The 18,923-nt window shown below is 38.5% G+C and overlaps 1 protein-coding gene across 1 annotated transcript in view; it reads right to left on the minus strand.

The window, feature by feature from the left end:
• The window catches only part of C9 (complement C9), a 44,849-nt gene that overhangs the window by 7,813 nt on the left and 18,113 nt on the right, over window positions 1-18,923 (minus strand). Inside the window, exons 5-9 of the mRNA XM_004422762.3 lie at window positions 15,105-15,243; window positions 10,217-10,471; window positions 5,627-5,867; window positions 2,714-2,839; window positions 482-660 (exon numbers count right to left, since the gene is read on the minus strand). Coding sequence (XP_004422819.2) covers window positions 482-660; window positions 2,714-2,839; window positions 5,627-5,867; window positions 10,217-10,471; window positions 15,105-15,243 — 940 coding nt within the window. The remainder of the gene's footprint in view (window positions 1-481; window positions 661-2,713; window positions 2,840-5,626; window positions 5,868-10,216; window positions 10,472-15,104; window positions 15,244-18,923) is intronic.

Here is an 18,923-nt window from a genome sequence, read left to right on the forward strand (position 1 = left end):
GTATTCGCACAATGACGAAATTCCCTAATGATGCATTTCTCAGAACATGTCCCCAACGTTAAGCAACGCATGCCTGTAAATCCGACTCTTCTGTGTTGGAAGTGGTAGTGTGATGCCACCTGAAGGCAAGGGACAACCAGGGACGGATGGGGGGGACTAACAATTCCCAGGCACCTATTTTGTGTCATCTGTGCTATAGGCTCTGTACAAGCAATCTTATTAAATTCTCAAAATAAACATGGAGCACTGGAGAATTTAGTGTTGCAGAAGTCAGAAAATGTTGCACATTCACTGAGGGGAAGAGACTCAAACTCAGCCCAGGTTGATTTTTCTTCTATGTCATGCTTTTTCCAAGGATGAGATGGGAGTGCATCGGGATGCTCACGTCTCTTTCAGATGAAGTTAACTGTTCATCTGAAGCAACAGTGACATTTAACAAGAAAATGACAAAGTCTTCTATTTGAAAATAAACATTCCTTACTCTTTGACTTATAAGCACTGGGGCATCGTTCAAGGAAGAGGCCCAATTTACAAAATCAGTCACATCAATTGTCTTGGCTCCTTTGAGAAGCTTCTCTTTCAGTTCAAATGCATATTTTCTGGTTCCTCCTCTTATGAGTGAAATAACATCATCTATGAGGCTATCACGGGTGATGTTTACTGAGGACAGAAAGAGGATATAGTGAGGCATTTATAGTTCTGTGATATTTGATAAACATTTTTTGAACCCCTTGCATAAAATATAGTCTAGTATATTTATTGAATTTTAATTATAAATATTACTTATGTAATTTTTTTGCACAAATCTCCAAGGATAATTTTTATTAGTAGCCAATTGTAGACTTCAATCATCTTTTTAAAAAAATAAAAATAGTACGATACTTGAGATATATAGGTAATTCAAAGTTCACGACCTATGCACATGCATACACGGGAATTAAACACGACTTTTGGAGGTACTATATATTTTTTATTACATACTTAACTTCATAATCATATTTTGCATAGGTTTGCTTTAAACTATTTTAATGTTGTAAAAACTCAAAAAGTACAAAAAAGAATAAAATGAAAAGCAAAATTTCTTTCTACCCCAAATTCCTATCCATCTCTCCCTCAATCTCTCTTTCCAGACTAAACCACTTTTAACAAACTTTTGTGAATCTTTTAGAGTTGTGAATTTTTTGAACTGGAAAGGAATTTCAAGATGATTTTTGTTTATCTTTCCTTATTTTCATGGATGAGGAAACTGAAACTCACAGAGGTGGAGTGACTAGCCCAAGATTACACAGTTGGCGTAAGGGCCAAATATTGAAACTATAACATTTGATGGCAAGTTCAGTTTTCTTTTGTCTTCATCAGTGGTTTCCAATCATGGCCACATGTCAGTGGTTGGTATGTTTTTTAAAATATCAAGTTTTCCTCTCTTCTGCCTCCCCCATTATCAGCTGACTCTTTAAAGGTGAATCTCAAGCATTTGTATTTCTAAAAATGCTCTCAGGCATTTCTTTTTTTTGTGTGAGGAAGGTCAGCCCTGAGCTAACATCCGTGCTAATCTGCCTCTTTTTGCTGAGGAAGACCAGCTCTGAGCTAACATCTATTGCCAATCTTCCTCCTTTTTTTTCCCCCAAAGCCCCAGTAGATAGTTGTATGTCATAATTGCACATCCTTCTAGTTGCTGTATGTGGGACGCGGCCTCAGCATTGCCGGACAAGTGGTGCGTCAGTGTGCGCCCGGGATCCGAATCCCGGCTGCCAGTAGGGGAGCGCCCGCACTTAACCACTAAGCCACGGGGCCGGCCCTAGACATTTCCGATTAGAGTAAAAATTGAGAACTCTAGCATTGCTAATCTGCTAAGGATTAACGACAGAAGTAATATTTATACCAAAGATACTTATATTTTTAAGTAGATTATGCACTGCTTTAATGTTAAGGATGGATTAGGGATTTCTTTTTACTCCCATTTTATTAAGGAATAATTGACATAAAACACTGTATAAGTTTAAGATGTACAGCATAATGACATACATATATATATTACAAAATGATTACCACAACAAGTTTAGTTCACACACATCACCTCACATAGCTGTGAAAAAGAATTTTTTTCCTTGTGATGAGAATTTTTAGGTTCTACTCTCTTAGCAACTTTCAGATATACCATACAGCAGTGTTAACTACAGTCATTGTGTTGTATATTACACCCCCAGTGTTTATTTCCCTTGTAACTGGAAGTTTGTCCCATGTTTGACCAATTAGTTGAAGGTGGATTAGGGATTTCAAGTCAAGTGGAAGGTTGAGTTAGGGAGATGGTTTTAGCCTTGTCTGTTCTTAATGGACACACTGAGTACTGCCATTAGCCCGTTAGGAAGCTTGGTAAAAATTGGGGGGAAAAAAAGGAATCTTTTCCTCAAGATATTTTTCTACCATTGCCATGATAATTATACAAATCTCCAATGATTATAGTGTGAATGGCGCTCGCTAGAGCTGTCTGATGCACGACTGTGTGATGGTGATAACAATGACTATATGTCCATGGGTTACTTCTGTTTGTAATGGTTTGGAAACAACTGTAAAGATAAAATAGTTTTTAAGCACTTTTAGCTTTTTTTAAAATAAAGTGTGTAGACAATAAAAAGGGCTCAGAGTGACAGGGCAATGCTCACTGACATCCCCCCCTTCTTTTTTTTAACTTAGTAAGTTGGACCATACTTACCAATTTCCTCCTTATGCCTCTTTAAGCAATCACTTTTATCAATCTTTCCCTTGATTTCAATTCCAGCTTTCAGAGATAAGTCCAGATTAAACCCGAGGCATCTCTGTACATCCCTTAGTTCAATGCCTGTTTAACGTATTCAGTTGAAAATTATTAGATACTGTTAATCAACATCATAAATTCCTCTTTTGCTATTTTGTAAGAGACATACTTACTTGGATTCCTAGACATTATTACTGAAATCAAATGCAAGGTCACATCTTCCCTATTTTGTCTTCGGATTAGAATCTAGTGGCCTCCTTTTGACTTGGCTTGTTAACTTAATGGCAAAGGACATACAAATTCACCTCTTGTTTGAAAGGTCATAGGTCAGAGTAGGGTGGTTATAGTAAAATACTTTGCCTCTAATACCATAGAAGAGAGACAATAATGTCTAACATGTATCGAATGCTTATCATATGCCCAACATCATTCTAAGCATTTTGTATGTATTAACTAATTTAATCCTTACATTGACCTTTTGAGGTAAGTTCTATTATTATCCTCATTTTACAGATGAGGATACAGAATCGCAGAGCAGTTAAGTAACCTGCTGATGGTACTCAGTTAGTAATTTGCCCAGTTGGTATTTGAACCTGGAGCTGTCTAGCTATAAGCACTTCTCTATATTGACTTTATAATCTGGTCATGGGATGCATCAACATCTCCTGATCCTCTTTGGAAGACTCAGTTTGTCATTAAGGTAGGTAGTTCATTGCTCTGAACACGTGGCTTATATATATGACAACTTTGTTTCAGTCCTATGAATGCTGTTTAGTAGACATCAGTTTTGGAAGTTGATTCATTGTGGTGTGTGGATGCCCCACTTATTAGAAATAAAAATCCTAATATTTACTCAAGTAATCAATTTATTCTCTATTCCCCTGATTTAAAAGAGGAAATGATTCCTTTATTTTAAGAGTGTACTGCCCAGGCCTCAGCTCATTGGCCATGTCAGTTTTTGCTCTTATTTGTCATTTCAGATCTCACACACACACACAAGTATGAGGTTGTTTGTCCTGGAAGCCAAAATGCTTTACGAATAAGGAAAAGGAGAAGTTAAGTTAATCCCAGGGTTCCACGGTGAGATCTAGAAGCAGAGATCTGAGGGCATTTAGGCATTCATTCATTTAACAAATATTTTTTGTGCACTCACAATTAGTGAGAACTTGAGAAATATCAGGTGGCATTATCCCATGGGAAAGGAAGAGAAAGGATAAAAATGGAAGACAATGCTAGAAATCCAAACTACTAGATTTCCAACCTTAACCTAAGAAGCATGACGACTCTGATTCTGAAGAAGAGGATGAAGACACCTAAGTGACCCCAAAGAGCTAAGATTCTCTGCCTTGACTGTGGACCTTTCCATGTCCAGACAGAGTCCGGACATCCAAAATTAAGGTGGAGGACATGGCTTCGTCCTCAGGTCCTTGGTCCTTGGTCCTTGGTCCTTGCCACTGGAGAAGTAAGAAAGATGACTTCCTCTTCAAAGACACCAGGATTGACCTAATGATACTTGTCTACCAAGGCCAGAAGGTAAGTAGATTTAAGTGAATAGCTCTGAGTTCTCCAAGATTAAAGATTTCATTCCATGGAGATTTTTCACCAAAGTAACTCTTAGCCTGGAGGGTTTCTTGTGTTCTTGTCAGTCTTGCTGAGACTTTCTCTTCTGATTTTCAAGTTAATTAAGACACAGTCCTCTTGTGCTCCTCTTCTATGTGATATCTATCAATATAGCCTACCAGGCAGGGCTCATAGAGACCTCATTATGCTATCTGGCAGGATAAGTCAAGCAACCTCGTATTCTACTCCCCCTGGCAGTGCTTCTACTTGCCCAAGACTACACTGAGTCATCAAGAGCAATCGGTTCTGGCCATGTCATATTTGTTTCATCCATAAAGTGTTTATTGACTGTGGAGACAGTGTCAGGCTTTAAGATCTTAGCTGCATCCCATTCTTCACTTGACACAGCCAGAAGTTACAGGGAAGGAGCCATGGAAGTTGTTTTTGGCAATACTTCCCTCCCTAAGAGGCCCAAAAACTTCAAGGGCAGGGAGAGGAGATATGTTGGCATCTATCACCTCTTTAAGGAATATTATAACTTGCCATAATTACTCACAAGTTAAATAATTAAAACTTATTAACGTAGTCACTTTGCATCTACTTTATTCTTAAAAGGCTTAGATGCAGCCTTTAGGCCAAGATGGTAGCTATGTAGCACACAGACCTATCCAAGAAAGCACATATGGCAGACATTGATGATCAACTACGGCCTTCTTTCTCATGACTTCAGGTGTGGTCAGAAACCTACTCAACATGGGCTCCATTCAACTACCACCACATGATTAGAATTGTTGACATATGAGGTAAAACTAATTTTCCACGCTTGCTTTAAGATGTTAGACTTATATGGTGTTAACATTGCTTTCTCCCTCCTCCCTAAAAGAAAATTTAGAACAATATTTCCCTTCCAGTACTGGAGAATACTTTGGAAGATAATGTCATATATATAATTGAACCAGTCTACTGATTAAAAAATAGGTTATGTAAATTAGGCCCCTCGTGCTTTCTTTCACATTTTAAATAGTATTTCACTAAAAGCAGCATCACCAAATGACATTACAGTGCAACACAATTTTGTGCATTTCTCAGTACTGCTGCTGAGCAGCGCATGACTAAATCATCTTGTTTGAGGTGGAAGTCAATCTGCTGTTTGATAGGGTTTTAGATGCCAGGGGTCAGGGAGAGAGATCTCTCAAAGAAGCAGGTTATAGGACTCTATTCTAAACTTTTTAACCATTGAAAGAGGGTAGCAATAGGAATAATGGTTGGTTAAAACAGCATTAGAAGTTAGAACTTTATTTCTAGGTATACCTTTCCTGTCCATGGAAGCTTTATCCAAAACATATATTAGTTCATAGAGACCTCCTAGAGACCCAGAGATACTGTAGTGGGTTCCATAGGTTTCCAAAAATGCAAAATATTCTCCCTTTTCATAGGCACTTGGCAGAGCTTTTATATCATCCAGGAAAGTTGTTGTCAGAACGACATCCCGACTTCTCATGGAAAATTTTCCCAGCTGAATGACTCCTTTCACATGCAGAAACATTTTTTCCTTTGTTGTAGAGCAGAAGAAAAATACGTTTTATCACCATTATTTTAAATTAAAAATTCACAAAATTTAGAATTTCTATGGGCAATAAATTTTTTAGTAGTGACCATAAGATACCACTTTAACCTCCTAGAAAGGCAAACTTAAAAAATTATCGACACTAACTGTTGATGAAGATATGCAGCAAATGGGACTCTCTTGTACTGCTGGTGGGAGTGTAAAATGGTATAACCACTTCGGAGAACCGTTCAGCAGTTTCTTATAAGAGTAAACATGCATCTACCCTATAGCCAGCAATTCGACTTCTACATATTTACCTAAGATCAATGAAAAAAAGAGTCCACAAAAAAACCAGTACAAGATTTTTATAGCAGCTTCAGTCAGAATAGCTTACAATTGGAAACAACACAAATATCCATCAACAGGGGAATTGATAAACAAACTGTAGTGTATTCACACAAAGCAATACTAGTTAGCAACAAAAAAAACCCAAACTAATGATACATGCAACAACACAAATAAATCTCAAAAATATGCTGAGTGAAAAAAGTCAGACACAAAAGAATATGTACTGTACGACTGCATTTATATGAAGTTCTAGAACAGGTGAAACTAACCTATGGTTAGAGAAATCTAGTCAGTGGTTGCCTCTCAGGTGGTAGGGAATTGAGTGCAAAGGGCATCAGGGAATTTTCTTGAGGTGGTGGAAATGTTCTACGTCTTGTTTGAGGAGGTGGTTGAACAGGTGAATATAATAGTCAAAACTCATGTAACTATATGCTTAAAATATTTGCATTTGTTGCATGTAAATTATACTTCACTAACTGATTTAAAAATATTAACAGTGGAAGGAAATGTAGACACTGAATATGACACCCAATCTTATTATTTTGCCGATAAGGAAACTCTGATCCAAAAGTATCAAGTTATTTGCCTCAAATCACACAAATAGTCTATGACAGTGATTGGTACTAAAATCCTAGGTCTCAGGTCTCCCCCTTCTTCTATCATGTCCTCTCAATCTTTGATGACAGAGATAGGACAGACAATATTTTAAGACATGGATCTGAAGTCAGCCTAAACAGCTCAACAGTTAAATGTTCCTGGAGATGATGGCTTAAATTTCCATGATAAAACTGGTGCAGTGACAAAAAACTACGTGATTCAATGTCATAGACTATCCTAGCCAAAACTAAACTACAATTCACACCCATGATTTTGTAGATGGTTCTTTTTTTGTGTGTGTATGAAGAAGACTAGCCCTGAGCTAATACCCTCCTCTTGCCAATCCCCCTCTTTTTTGCTGAGGAAGATTGGCCCTGGGCTAACATCCATGCCCATCTTCCTCTACTTTATGTGGGACACCTGCCATAGCATGGCTTGACGAGCAGTACACAGGTCCACGCCCAGGATCCGAACCCACGAAATCCGGGCAGCAAGAAGTGAAGCGCGTGAACTCAACCACTACGCCACTGGGCCGGCCCCTGTAGATGGTTCTTTTGAGGTTCTCTTTCTGTAGTTGTGGCTAGCACATGTTGATTGCATGGGAGTTTAAAACATTTTATGAGGGCCAGCCCTGTGGCTTAGTGGTTAAGTGCGTGTGCTCTGCTACTGGCGGCCTGGGTTCGGATCCTGGGCACACACGGAGGCACCCCTTCTCCAGCCATGCTGAGGCCACGTCCCACATACAGCAACTAGAAGGATGTGCAACTATGACATACAACTATCTACTGGTGCTTTGGGGAAAAAAAAGGAGGAGGATTGGCAATAGATGTTAGCTCAGAGCTGGTCTACCTCAGCGAAAAGAGGAGGATTAGCATGGATATTAGCTCAGGGCTGATCTTCCTCATAAAAAAATAAATAAATAAATAAAAAGATATATCTTGGTATATATGAATATCACACCAAACTTTCTGTGTTCTAGAAGCACAATTGTTCACACTGCATGACTTAACTTCAGGTGATAGTGGAATACTCTAATGAAAATCTTAAAGGAACTTACTCCATATATAATATCATATGAGTTCTCTGTCTGATGACTTGCATAATAATTTTGAATGGAGTCTCAAAGATGTATAAAACATATTTGGATTCCTTTTCATTGTTGCTAAAATTGGGAGATATATCTTATCAGAAAGACATTATGTCCTTTGGCTCAACTCATTTTAGAAGTAGATCTTAGGGCCGGCCCTGTGGCGTAGCGGTTAAGTGCGTGCACTCTGCTGGTGGCGGCCCGGGTTCGGATCCCGGGTGTGCACCGACGCACCACTTCTCCAGCCATGCTGAGGCCACGTCCCACATACAGCAACTAGAAGGATGTGCAGCTATGACATACAACTATTTACTGGGGCTTTGGGGGGGGGAAAAAAAAAGTAGATCTTAGATCATTTGCATCTAAATATACTGTTGTTTCTTCCATTTTAAAGGAATAAAAAAAAATCTCTTGGCCTCACTTATCTGACCATTTGCTACTCATTTCTTTGCCCTCATTAAAAGCACAATTCCTTTAACGAGCTTTCTGTACTGGCTGTTTCCAATTCCTGTCTTCCTGGTTTCTGTTAAATCTAATCCACTTATACACTGCTCTCACTACTCCAACAAAATATCTCATGCCATGGTCACCAACGACCTGCGTAATGCTAAAGCCAGTGGTTGCTTCTTAATCCTCATCTTCTTTGATATATTAGCACATCTGACATAGTTCATCACTTCTTTCTCTTTGATAGTGTTTCTTTTCTTGTCTTCTAGGGCAGCTCTTCTCAAACTGTAAAGTGTGAACAAAATCACCTAGAGCACCTTGTTAAAACCCAATTCTGATGCAGTAGGTCTAGGGTAGAGCCTGAGGTTCTAGCTTCCCAGTGATGTTGATGCTGCTGGTCCATGGACCGCACTTTGAGTAGCGAGGTTCTAGGGCATTACGCTGGCTTGCTTTACATTACATTATATTACGTTACATTACACTTGTTTTCCTTTGCTGTGTCCTCCCTGTTTCCCCAGACCTTCTTCTACGGAGGTTCCTTGAGTTAAGTCTTTTATCTTCTTCTCTTTTCTATCTACATTAATTCTGTTCTGGGTGTCACCAAACCCTATGACTATAAGCATCATCTATATATCAACAACTCCCAAATTTATAGCTCAAGCTCAGACCTCTTTCCCAAACTCCAGAATCACAACACCAACTTCCAACTTGACATCTCCCTTTGAATCTCTGATAGACATCTCAAACTTCATCTAAGTAAAACTTAACCACTGGTCTTCTCCAAACCTGCTCTGCTTGAAGTTTTCTCCATCTCAGTTGATAGCAACTCTATCCTTCTGATAGCTCAGGCCAAATACCTGTTGTCATGTTTGACCTTATACCTGTCTGGTCTGAACTACCATTATCTCTCACCGGGATTCCTACAATAGCTTTTAACAAAACTTTTTGCTTCTGCTCTCAATCCCCATAATCTCTTCTCAGCAGAGTACCCAGAGTACTCATTTAAAATATATTAGGGTATGTCAGTCTTCTATTCAAAACATTCCAATGACCTCCCATGTCACTCAGAGAAAAAGCCAAACTCTTAGAATAGGCTGTGAGGCCTTTAATGATCTGGTTCAAGGTAACCCCTCTAACCTCTTCTCCTTCTGGTTCACTTTGGCCCAATCAGAAGGTATGTTCCCATCTTAGAGACTTGCCTCTAACAGTTCCTTCTGCCAAATATGTCATCCCAAATATAACTGTTTGGCTATCTCCTCTCCTTCAAATCTTTGCTCAGATCTCATCTCCTCAATGAAGCCTACCCTGGATCAAGGAGTAATTTCAACTTTCAAGTCTTATTATTTAAGAAATACATTTCACAAGGCTATAGCTGGCACAGATAGTGATTTCTCTGACGGATCTGAGCAAAGTAAATTGAAAACCTTCCAGAAAGGATTCACTGTTCGAGATGCCATTAAGAACATTTGTGATCCATGGGCAGAGGTCAAAATATCAACATTAACAGGAGTTTGGAAGAAGTTGATTCCAACCTTCATGGATGACTTTGAGGGGTTCAGGATTTCAGTGGAGGAAGTAACTGTAGATGTGGTGGAAATAGCAAGAGAACTAGCATTAGAAGTGGAGCCTGATGATGTGACTGAATTGCTGCAATCTCATGATAAAACTTTAACAGATGAGGATTTGCTTTTTATGAATGAGCAAAGAAAGTGGTTTCCTGAGATGGAATCTACTCTGGTGAAGATGCTGTGAAGATTGTTGAAATGACAACAAAGGAGCTCTCTCTGTTCTAAACACTTAAACTTAAAAAAGGGAGTTTGATTAGTTTGAAAAATATTCCATTATATTCTCTATATTAAGTGTTTGGTCTTACCTTCTGAGAAGAATATGATGAGAATAGTTGGTAAATTTCATTTTTGGAGTATGCAAATTGAAAGATTGTATAATTTTTGGAGTCTCCTCCATTAGAAGATTCTTTAGGTTTACTTTTAGACTGTTTTGCTTCAGTAGGTGTAAATTTTAGTGTTAAATCTGCTTTAAAATGTGATTTCCTCTCTTCAATGATACTTCTGAATGCTTGAATCTGTTCTTCATAATGTTCGGTTCTAAAATTTTTATCTGCTTTGGTCTAAAAGAGAATAACAAAGTATTGTTGAAAACAATGTACAAAAAACCACCCAAAATAAACACAGAAAGAATAAAAGTCAAGCAATTATTCGAAAGGCAGTAGAGCAAAGAAGTTAAGAGCGAAGGCAGTGAAGTGAGACGGCTACGGTTCAAATACAGGCTCCATGATTTTGAGGACATGACCCATTAACCACTCAGAGCCTCATCTGATTCCTAGTCTGTAAAATGGTGATGCTAACCATATTTAGCCCAAAGGTTGCTATAAGGATTCAGTGAGATAACGCATATGAAGGGCTTACAACACAGCAAGCTTTCAAAAGTTAATATATTAATAATTAAAAGCAAGTTGCGAAACAGATGCATAATATACTCCCAATTGTGTAAAAAAAGAAAGGAAGAAAGAAATGATAAAGCTAACCCTTCTTGAAGGCTTATGGGCCAGGCACTGTTTTGAGTATTTTACACATGTTAATTAATTTAAGTAGAAATGCCAGGACTTGAACGTGAACTGCCTCTTAACCTTTACACTCTACTGCCTATAAAAAAAAATAGACAAACCACAGAGAGTGTTTGCCCTTGGGAAGGAGAACTGTGAAATGGGGATCTGGAGTGGGGGCGGGCTTACTTTTCCTTGCATAATCTTTTGTGCTGTTTGGACTTTTTGAATTATTTTTTTTTTTACCACATTCATTTTTGCGTGAAAAAAAAACTGAACTAAACAACCAAGTTAAAAATTAAAACTTTCAATTAAGGCCTTCTTTGCCAACTTGGCTACCATCAGCTATCAATGAAAAGGTTGTTAATCTCAGTGGTTAAGCTCCCTTTCCAGAGGTCCTCTGAAATTGGTTATAACTTTTGGCTGGGTAGGAGACACCCATGTCTTCAGTTAGTGGCATAGATTGGATTCAGAAGCATACATTGGGGAACTGCTCTGCACAGGGAAAGCTATGGTCTGAATGTTTATGTCCTCCCCCAAATTTGTATGTTATAATCGTAATGCCCAATGTGATGGTTTTAGGGGTGGGGCCTTTGGGAGGAGGCTTCATGAATGAGATTAGTGCTCTTATAAAAGTGACTCCACTGAGCTCCCTTCCACCGTGTGAGGATACAACAAGTCTGGGGACCTGGAAGAGGGTCCTCACCCAACCATGCTGGCACTCTGATCTCAGACTTCCAGCCTCCAGAACTGTGAGGAATACATTTCTGTTGTTTCTAAGCTGCCACGTCTCTGGTATTTTGTTATAGCTGCCTGAACAGACTAAGACAGGGAAGCTAAAGTTATCATCAAATGGGAAAGACTAAAATGTGCATAATTTTCTTTAAAGCAAAGTATGCTGGGAAAAGTGCTCAATGTAAAGGAGAAAAGTAACCTAACCATGTCACTTCCCTGCTTAAAATCTTTCCAAGTCTTCCTGTTGGCTTTAAGATCAAGTCTAAACTAGACTTATTCCAGGTTAATCTCTCCCAGACTGTACTCCAGCCCTCTAACCACCTTTCTATTTCCACAGCCTATGCTTCTTCCCACCACAGGGCCCTTTTATGCTGCTTTTACTTTCTGGAATGTTCTTTAACAAACCCTCCCCCCCATTCTTCCATAACACAAACAGTATACACACTCATACACATACACATTCTTTCACACACTCATACACATACATACTATACCCCCTGGCCTGGTTAATTCCTACTCTTATTTCAAGTCTTAGCTTAAACATCACTTCTTTAAGGAGGCCTTTCCTGATCCCACGGAATAACAAATCCATTTTCTATAAGCTCTCATGGCTCCTCTTTTAAAATAAAACAAAATGAAAAACACTTCCCTTACATAATTGCCTATTTAATAGACCTTCAGATGGTAAGGTCCAAGAAGTCAGGACCTATGTCTGTCTTATCCACATGCCACTATAGCCTCACCAGTTACTAAAGTGCCTGGCAGAGAGTAGATGCTAATAAAAATTTATTAAATTTAATATGCATGTCCAACATAGCTAGTAATAATAATTAATACTTATCGAGTGTCTACTCTGTGCCAGGAGCTGTTAAAAGTGTTTTATGTAGAATAGCACATTTAACTTCCTACCTTTAAGGTAATTTCTATAATTTTCTCCATTTTGCAGGTAAGAAAATACAGGTTAAGAAATTTGTCCAAGGTCACACAGCTAGGAAGTGGCCCGGCCAGCATGGAGGTCTGATTCCAGGGGCAAGCTGTTAATTCTTATGCTACTCTGTCAAAGAGGGCTTGACATATTCCAACTAGTAAAATGAAGAAAGGACTCGTGGAAAAGATTGCCTTGAACTTGGCCTCGAAAAATGAGTAGTATTTTTATTGCCTTGAGATCTAAGGTTAGTGAAAGCAATTGAAGACAAGTCCACTCAGTCTTCAATGATGAAAAGTGCCAAAGTTGAGCAAAATGGCACCAGGAAACCACCTCTCCCTAACTCTCCTGGTAGGTTAAGGTCTGCTTAGCTCACTGTCTTCTAACTGGCTGCAAGACAGGGGTGGTGTAATTTGTAGGCAGCTGCCCATATGCTTGAAATGACTTGAAAGGAACTGGCACAGGGCAGAAATGAACTTAGCAGTGGGGAGGATCGCTCGCAGGTGTAAGAGAATGTTGGTCAGGGTATCAGTTAGGGTGCTGTTGACTGATCCTGTCTCACTATGCTAGGTTGGTAGCAGTGAGTGGAGTCTCGCGCCCCCTCAAAGTGAGGGTGGAGTCACCCCAGAAAGCATAGAGACGGAAGCTGAATTGAAAAAGACAAAAATTTGTCCACCCAAAATAAGTCTGAGCTCAATGATAGGCAATCAGAGGTAGACCAATATTTGGAATCATCATGGAGAGAAGAGCAAAAACCTTTGAAGAGAGGCCAAGAAATAAGATTCTAGAAAGCACACAGAAATATTAAGTGTTTGATTATGGGATGCTGCTCCTAACTCCACTGGGGATGTAAGTAACATACACACATCACCTTTGTAAAATCCAAAACATTCTGAACACGGAAACACATCTGTTTCCAGGGTTGTAGATAAGGGAAGACAGTGGCTTACTCTCCAAATGTAGTCTCAAGACCAGTCCTGGGCAACCCTCTAGCCCTCACCATCTTGTGTCATACCAGTTACTACCCCAAAAAGAAGATAAGAGGCTGGTTACAGTGATGAAGACAGGAGAACTGTATGACGCAAACTTGAGAACTAAAAACCAAATAAAACAACACAACAGGGGCCGGCCCAGTGGCACAGCGGTTAAGTGCACGCATTCCGCTTTGGCAGCCTGGGGTTTGCAGGTACGGATCCCGGGCCCGCACCGACGCACCGCTTGTCAAGCCATGCTGTGGCAGCGTCCCATATAAAGTAGAGGAAGATGGGCACGGATATTAGCCCAGGGCCAGTCTTCCTCAGCAAAAAATAGGAGGATTGGTGTGGAATGTTAGCTCAGGGCTGATCTTCCTCCTGAAAAAAAAAAAGAAAAGAAAAAAACCCACAACCACCACCCATCTTCCATCAGCAATGACAAACGTTACTTTATCTTTGGTATATTCTTTTAAGAAAGTAGAACATACATAATACTTCTTAGATTATCATCTTCCTCTCAAAAAATATGCTTATAGAAGGTAAACCTGGCATGATGGGAAAACATCAATAATCCAAAATGTTCCCTGAGATTTGTGGTGAACTGATTCTATTCTGGACTTACAGGTACAAAAAATATGACAATGTGGTCACGTGAAAAATATGCCAAATAGTCCAGACATTAAAATCTTTAGCACTCATGGGAGAGCATGATCACTTCAGGCTGCAGTGGATAGGGATTGATTTACATTATTAGAAATAAAAGGAATATTCACTACATTTATTTAAAAGTAAGCATGTTTTTCAAACTGGTGAGAGTGACAACAGTAATAAAGGACTTTCTAATAACTGTATAAAGCGAACTTTATGGGTCACCAATGGGACCATTTAAAGAACAGATTTGTAGGTCCTGGTTCAGAATAAGCTAGTTATTGTTCTTTACTATATGTTGCTAAGACCTAAGAAGGTATTTCTAAAGGTGATAAATATTAATCCTTTGAATGAGGGGTCCAGTTTGTGGATGGTTCTAGAGAATTTAGGTGACTTTCCGGAAGGTGGTAAGTTTGGGGTGGCATTGTATGGAGTAAAAATCACTTCAAGAAATAGTTTCACAAGAGCTAGAGGGGTTTGAGGTGAGTGAAGATAGCCACTCACATTAGTCAAGCAGGCTTTACAAAGGGGGATATTGAAGGAAACCAAATGTAAAGACGGATTTTCATTGGTAGGCTAGCAAAAACCGAGCTTAAATAGCGTGGAAGCAGTGTACTCAGTACCTAAATCAGCACTAATTCAATTTTTAGTTTGATCAGAATCTTAAATTATTCTTTTTATGGACACTAGGTATTTGCAAAAACTCTATCACTAGGTGCGTGTTACTGAGGATTAATTGTAGACGACTGTGTATTTTCTAAAAAGATCCAAGCTACACCTCCTCTTCTTTAAGTCAACCTTATACTCACATTAAATTCGTATTCTACTGAATTTTTCACATTATTTAGTATTTAACTGATGGAAACAACTTTTCAGCTAAAAGCTGACCAGTGTGTTTTCTTCTGAGGACACTTACTTCATAGGTCAGAGTAGCCACGTTCCAGGGTTTGCGGTAGTACGTCAAGGTGTTTCCATCCCGAACTCGGTCACAGAGTCCATTGTAGTACTCGTTGTCAAAAGGTGAGCTTAGGGGATCCATCCCTAAGATGTTGATCCTGAGAAGGAACAGAGTAGCATCAGGTGTGGAGATACCAGGAGCTAATGCAAGGTAGCCCTCTGTAGCTGGGGAAAGAGAGAGCCTCGGCTTATGTCCCCATCACCCAATATGTGTGTGATATAATCAGGAACAGAACCAAGGGCCTGTTCACCTCTGCTTTGTGTCTCTGGCAGAAAGCAAACCTTAGGAAGGCCTCGTAAACTCTTTTAGGCAACTAGGGCACTGTTGAGAGCACAGTGAAAGAAATGCTATAAATAGAGAGTATGGGGCCATCTGGCTCCTCGATCTTAGCTCCACTGCTGTAACTCTTAGCTAATCTCCCTTAGTGAACTAAGAGCCAATGCTGTAATACCATCTATTTAAACTATTTGAGAACAGAGCATCTCAGGGGGGCAGTATAACATATACAAGTAATTTTTAATCTATGAATCAACATTGGGGCTCTTTCTCTCCCCATTCTCTTTAAACTTAAACCTTTTCCTCCAGCTGTCTCATCGCTTGTCAAGAACCTCGTTCCCTCCAGGCATGTATTATTCCTATTACACTTTCCAAGAGGAACACAAAAATTTCAGCAGCCTGGCAAAGCATTCTCAAAAGTTCTACTTTTTTTCTCCCAGCAAAATATTTTTATTTGGCAAGCTTTAAGTCAGAAGTAGAAATTTTCTTTAGCTTTAAAAAGTGAAGTTTAATTTGTAGACCTGAAAACAGTATATGAATGGAAAGAAGTTTGTACTTTGTGAAGTACACCTTTATTTTATTAATTGAAGGGACAGTCATTGCTGTTTAGACTGTATCTGAAATAGATGGTCCCAGGCCAGGCAGACCAAAATGGAGGTTTGATCCCCACATGCATAAATTACCTTGGCACAAAAGCATAAAGTCTTTCATTGCTCCAGACCACATCCTAACTCCAATGAGCCGGATTACAAATCTGGATGTTGGTTTCAAGAGCAATTTGTCAAAAGGTGTGGATGGCTTACTGTAACCCATTGCTAATGCAAGAAAAATAATTGAAAGAGTATCCTATGGCCAGTGGGTTAGTTAAAAACAACATCTTTATATAAACAGCACATTCTTAATAAACTTTGAATCTGCAAATAAAATGAAAATTACAGCTCAACTTTAATAGAAGGCAAGTTAAGGAACTGATTCAGAAGTATCTTTCTCAAGGCTGACTGTATAGGTAAAATTAACCACTTCTCACTTCTCACTTCTTACCCCACTAAAAATACCCTTCTTGAAAAATGGTATGGCCCTAAAGTTCTAAGACAAAATTAGACCTAAAAATTAGACAAAAAAAAAAGGGACAAAAATTAGACCTAGTAACTTGAATAAGAAAGAAAGAAAAAAAGAAACTTTATATATCTCGTTTACTGTCTTAAATATCTTATCTCTGATGGTAGATTAAAATTTTGGCTTTAATTCTTCACCCATCCCTGCATCTATAAGACATTTGAGCAATAAATACTTCTCTTTTTATTTTTATATTATTAAGATGTTGATACAAAGACATAGAGTACTGGAAACAAATGATTTGTACTTGTTTCTTAAACAAGACCTCAAGTACATTTTCTTTATTCCATAGTGAACTTGTCCTGCATATATCTGCATCAACAGAGACCCTGTACTTCTTTACTTCCAGTGAACAGTGATGTTAATCTTTTTGTTTATAATAATCATTAACTCTTAGGTGACTGCTATATCTATGTGTAGTGTAGTGTTTGTAAGAAATAGTAGGTAATATCAAGACCATTAATACATAGTCTTTGATCTCATGAAAATTATATCAAGTTAGGGAGTTGGACACACGATCACCAATTTCAAAAAGTAGTCCAAGGACGAATACGCATTTGCCAAATCAGTGGTAGGTAAGTGCTGTCCAGGCTCCCAAGAGGAAGAGAGCCCGAGGGCAGGGTCATAAAAAGAGTTTTAGAAGAAGCAGGATTTGATTTGGATTTTGAAGCACAGGGCTCAGAGGACAGGAGGCATGGTGTGTGCAAAAGCCTGGAGGTGGAAATGTGCGTGGCACGTCTTTGGGTAGTAGCCTTCAGATTCTCTGCTTGTCTACTCTACAGAAATTTTTGACAAACTATGCCTCCCTGCACAGTTTCAGTTTGCCATCTAAAATTTTTCATCTTTGGGCGGGCCCCGTGGCTCAGCGGTTAAGTGCGCGCGCTCTGCTGCTGGCAGCCTGGGTTCGGATCCCCGGTGCGCACCGACGCACCGCTTCTCCGGCCATGCTGAGGCTGCGTCCCACATACAGCAACTAGATGGTTGTGCAACTATGACGTACAACTATCTACTGGGGCTTTGGGGAAAAAAAAAAAAAGGAGGAGGATTGGCAATAGATGTTAGCTCGGAGACGGTCTTCCTCAGCAAAAAGAGGAGGATTAGCATGGATGTTAGCTCAGGGTTGATCTTCCTCACAAAATAAATAAATAAATAAATAAAATAAAATTTTTCATCTTAGGTTTAAGTAGTTGCAAAGGATATAATTTCCCAGCATGCTGTTATATTTATACTTTGAAATATAATTATTTTGCCTCTTTTTAGAACAAATCCAATGGCATATAAGTGCTGTAGTGATGGTGGGTATCAAATCACTACAATGCTTATATTTCTTTAACAGCTGGACATTTTGTAGTATCCCTTTTGATTCTTTTTTTGGAATAGTCTTTATTTTTTATAGCAGTTTTGGGTTCATGGCAAAATGAGTAGAAGGTACAGACATGTCCCATATGCCCCCGCCACTTTTTATTCTTGAATCCATATTTCTATTCTATTTCCACTACAGAATTTGAACCTAACGTAATGTTGTTTTATGCTTGGAAGTTTTAACTGATCACTTTTTCATACTTTAATGTACAAAAAAGTTATTAATTGAAGTTTTTCAAATATTAAATATCCTTTGACCACAGAGCCTAAGTATTTAAAAACTTCTTTGGGATTGAGTTATCATTATTAGTATTATATGTGAGTATATTAAAAATTTTAAAGTACTTAATAGAGTAAGTAAAATTTTATTGTAAAAGTGTTTCTTGGTGAAATGAATGGGGCTTCTTTTTTAATTAATTGGTTAGTTCCTGCATCCATGGATGAATATTACTTATTGTTAGAAAAAGATAGGGTTCAGTATCAATTTTATTCCCACTTTCCATTTTTATAGATGTAAATGCTGAGGAACTTTTCTTACATAAATAAGTAGATAAGAATAGAAGGAATTTTGTCATAGCAATGTCACTCATTCTTTCATCTTCTGAATTCTAAGTCAAAAAAATCACATACTAATCTTCCATCAAAAATTATTTTTATAGTCTATTATCTGACAATTGATTAGGAGATCTTTTAATGTTGTTGATAAAAAGAATTGGAGACCACTTGACTTACATGGCGTCACAGTCGAATTGAGTACTAATATTTGGAGTTGTTTCTTGGTTTTTCTGCCTCATAGGAAAATGTGAGATGGTGTACTCTTCGTTTGGAAAATGTGAGTTAGGTGATTGAAAAAGGGGAGAAAGGAGAATGGGCTTGACAACTTGAATGTTGCTGAGTTGTCAAACTTATCAATTTTATGAAAAATATATACATATGGAATTGAGCATTTACTATTAGATAGATTAGTTAAGTAACTAACAGATGAGGAAGCTATTATCTTAAAACTTACCTGGCTGCCCCTTG

This window comes from Ceratotherium simum, chromosome 18 (genome assembly GCF_057802395.1).
Source record: "Ceratotherium simum simum isolate JZ-2026a chromosome 18, ASM5780239v1, whole genome shotgun sequence".
Classification (NCBI taxonomy): domain Eukaryota; kingdom Metazoa; phylum Chordata; class Mammalia; order Perissodactyla; family Rhinocerotidae; genus Ceratotherium; species Ceratotherium simum.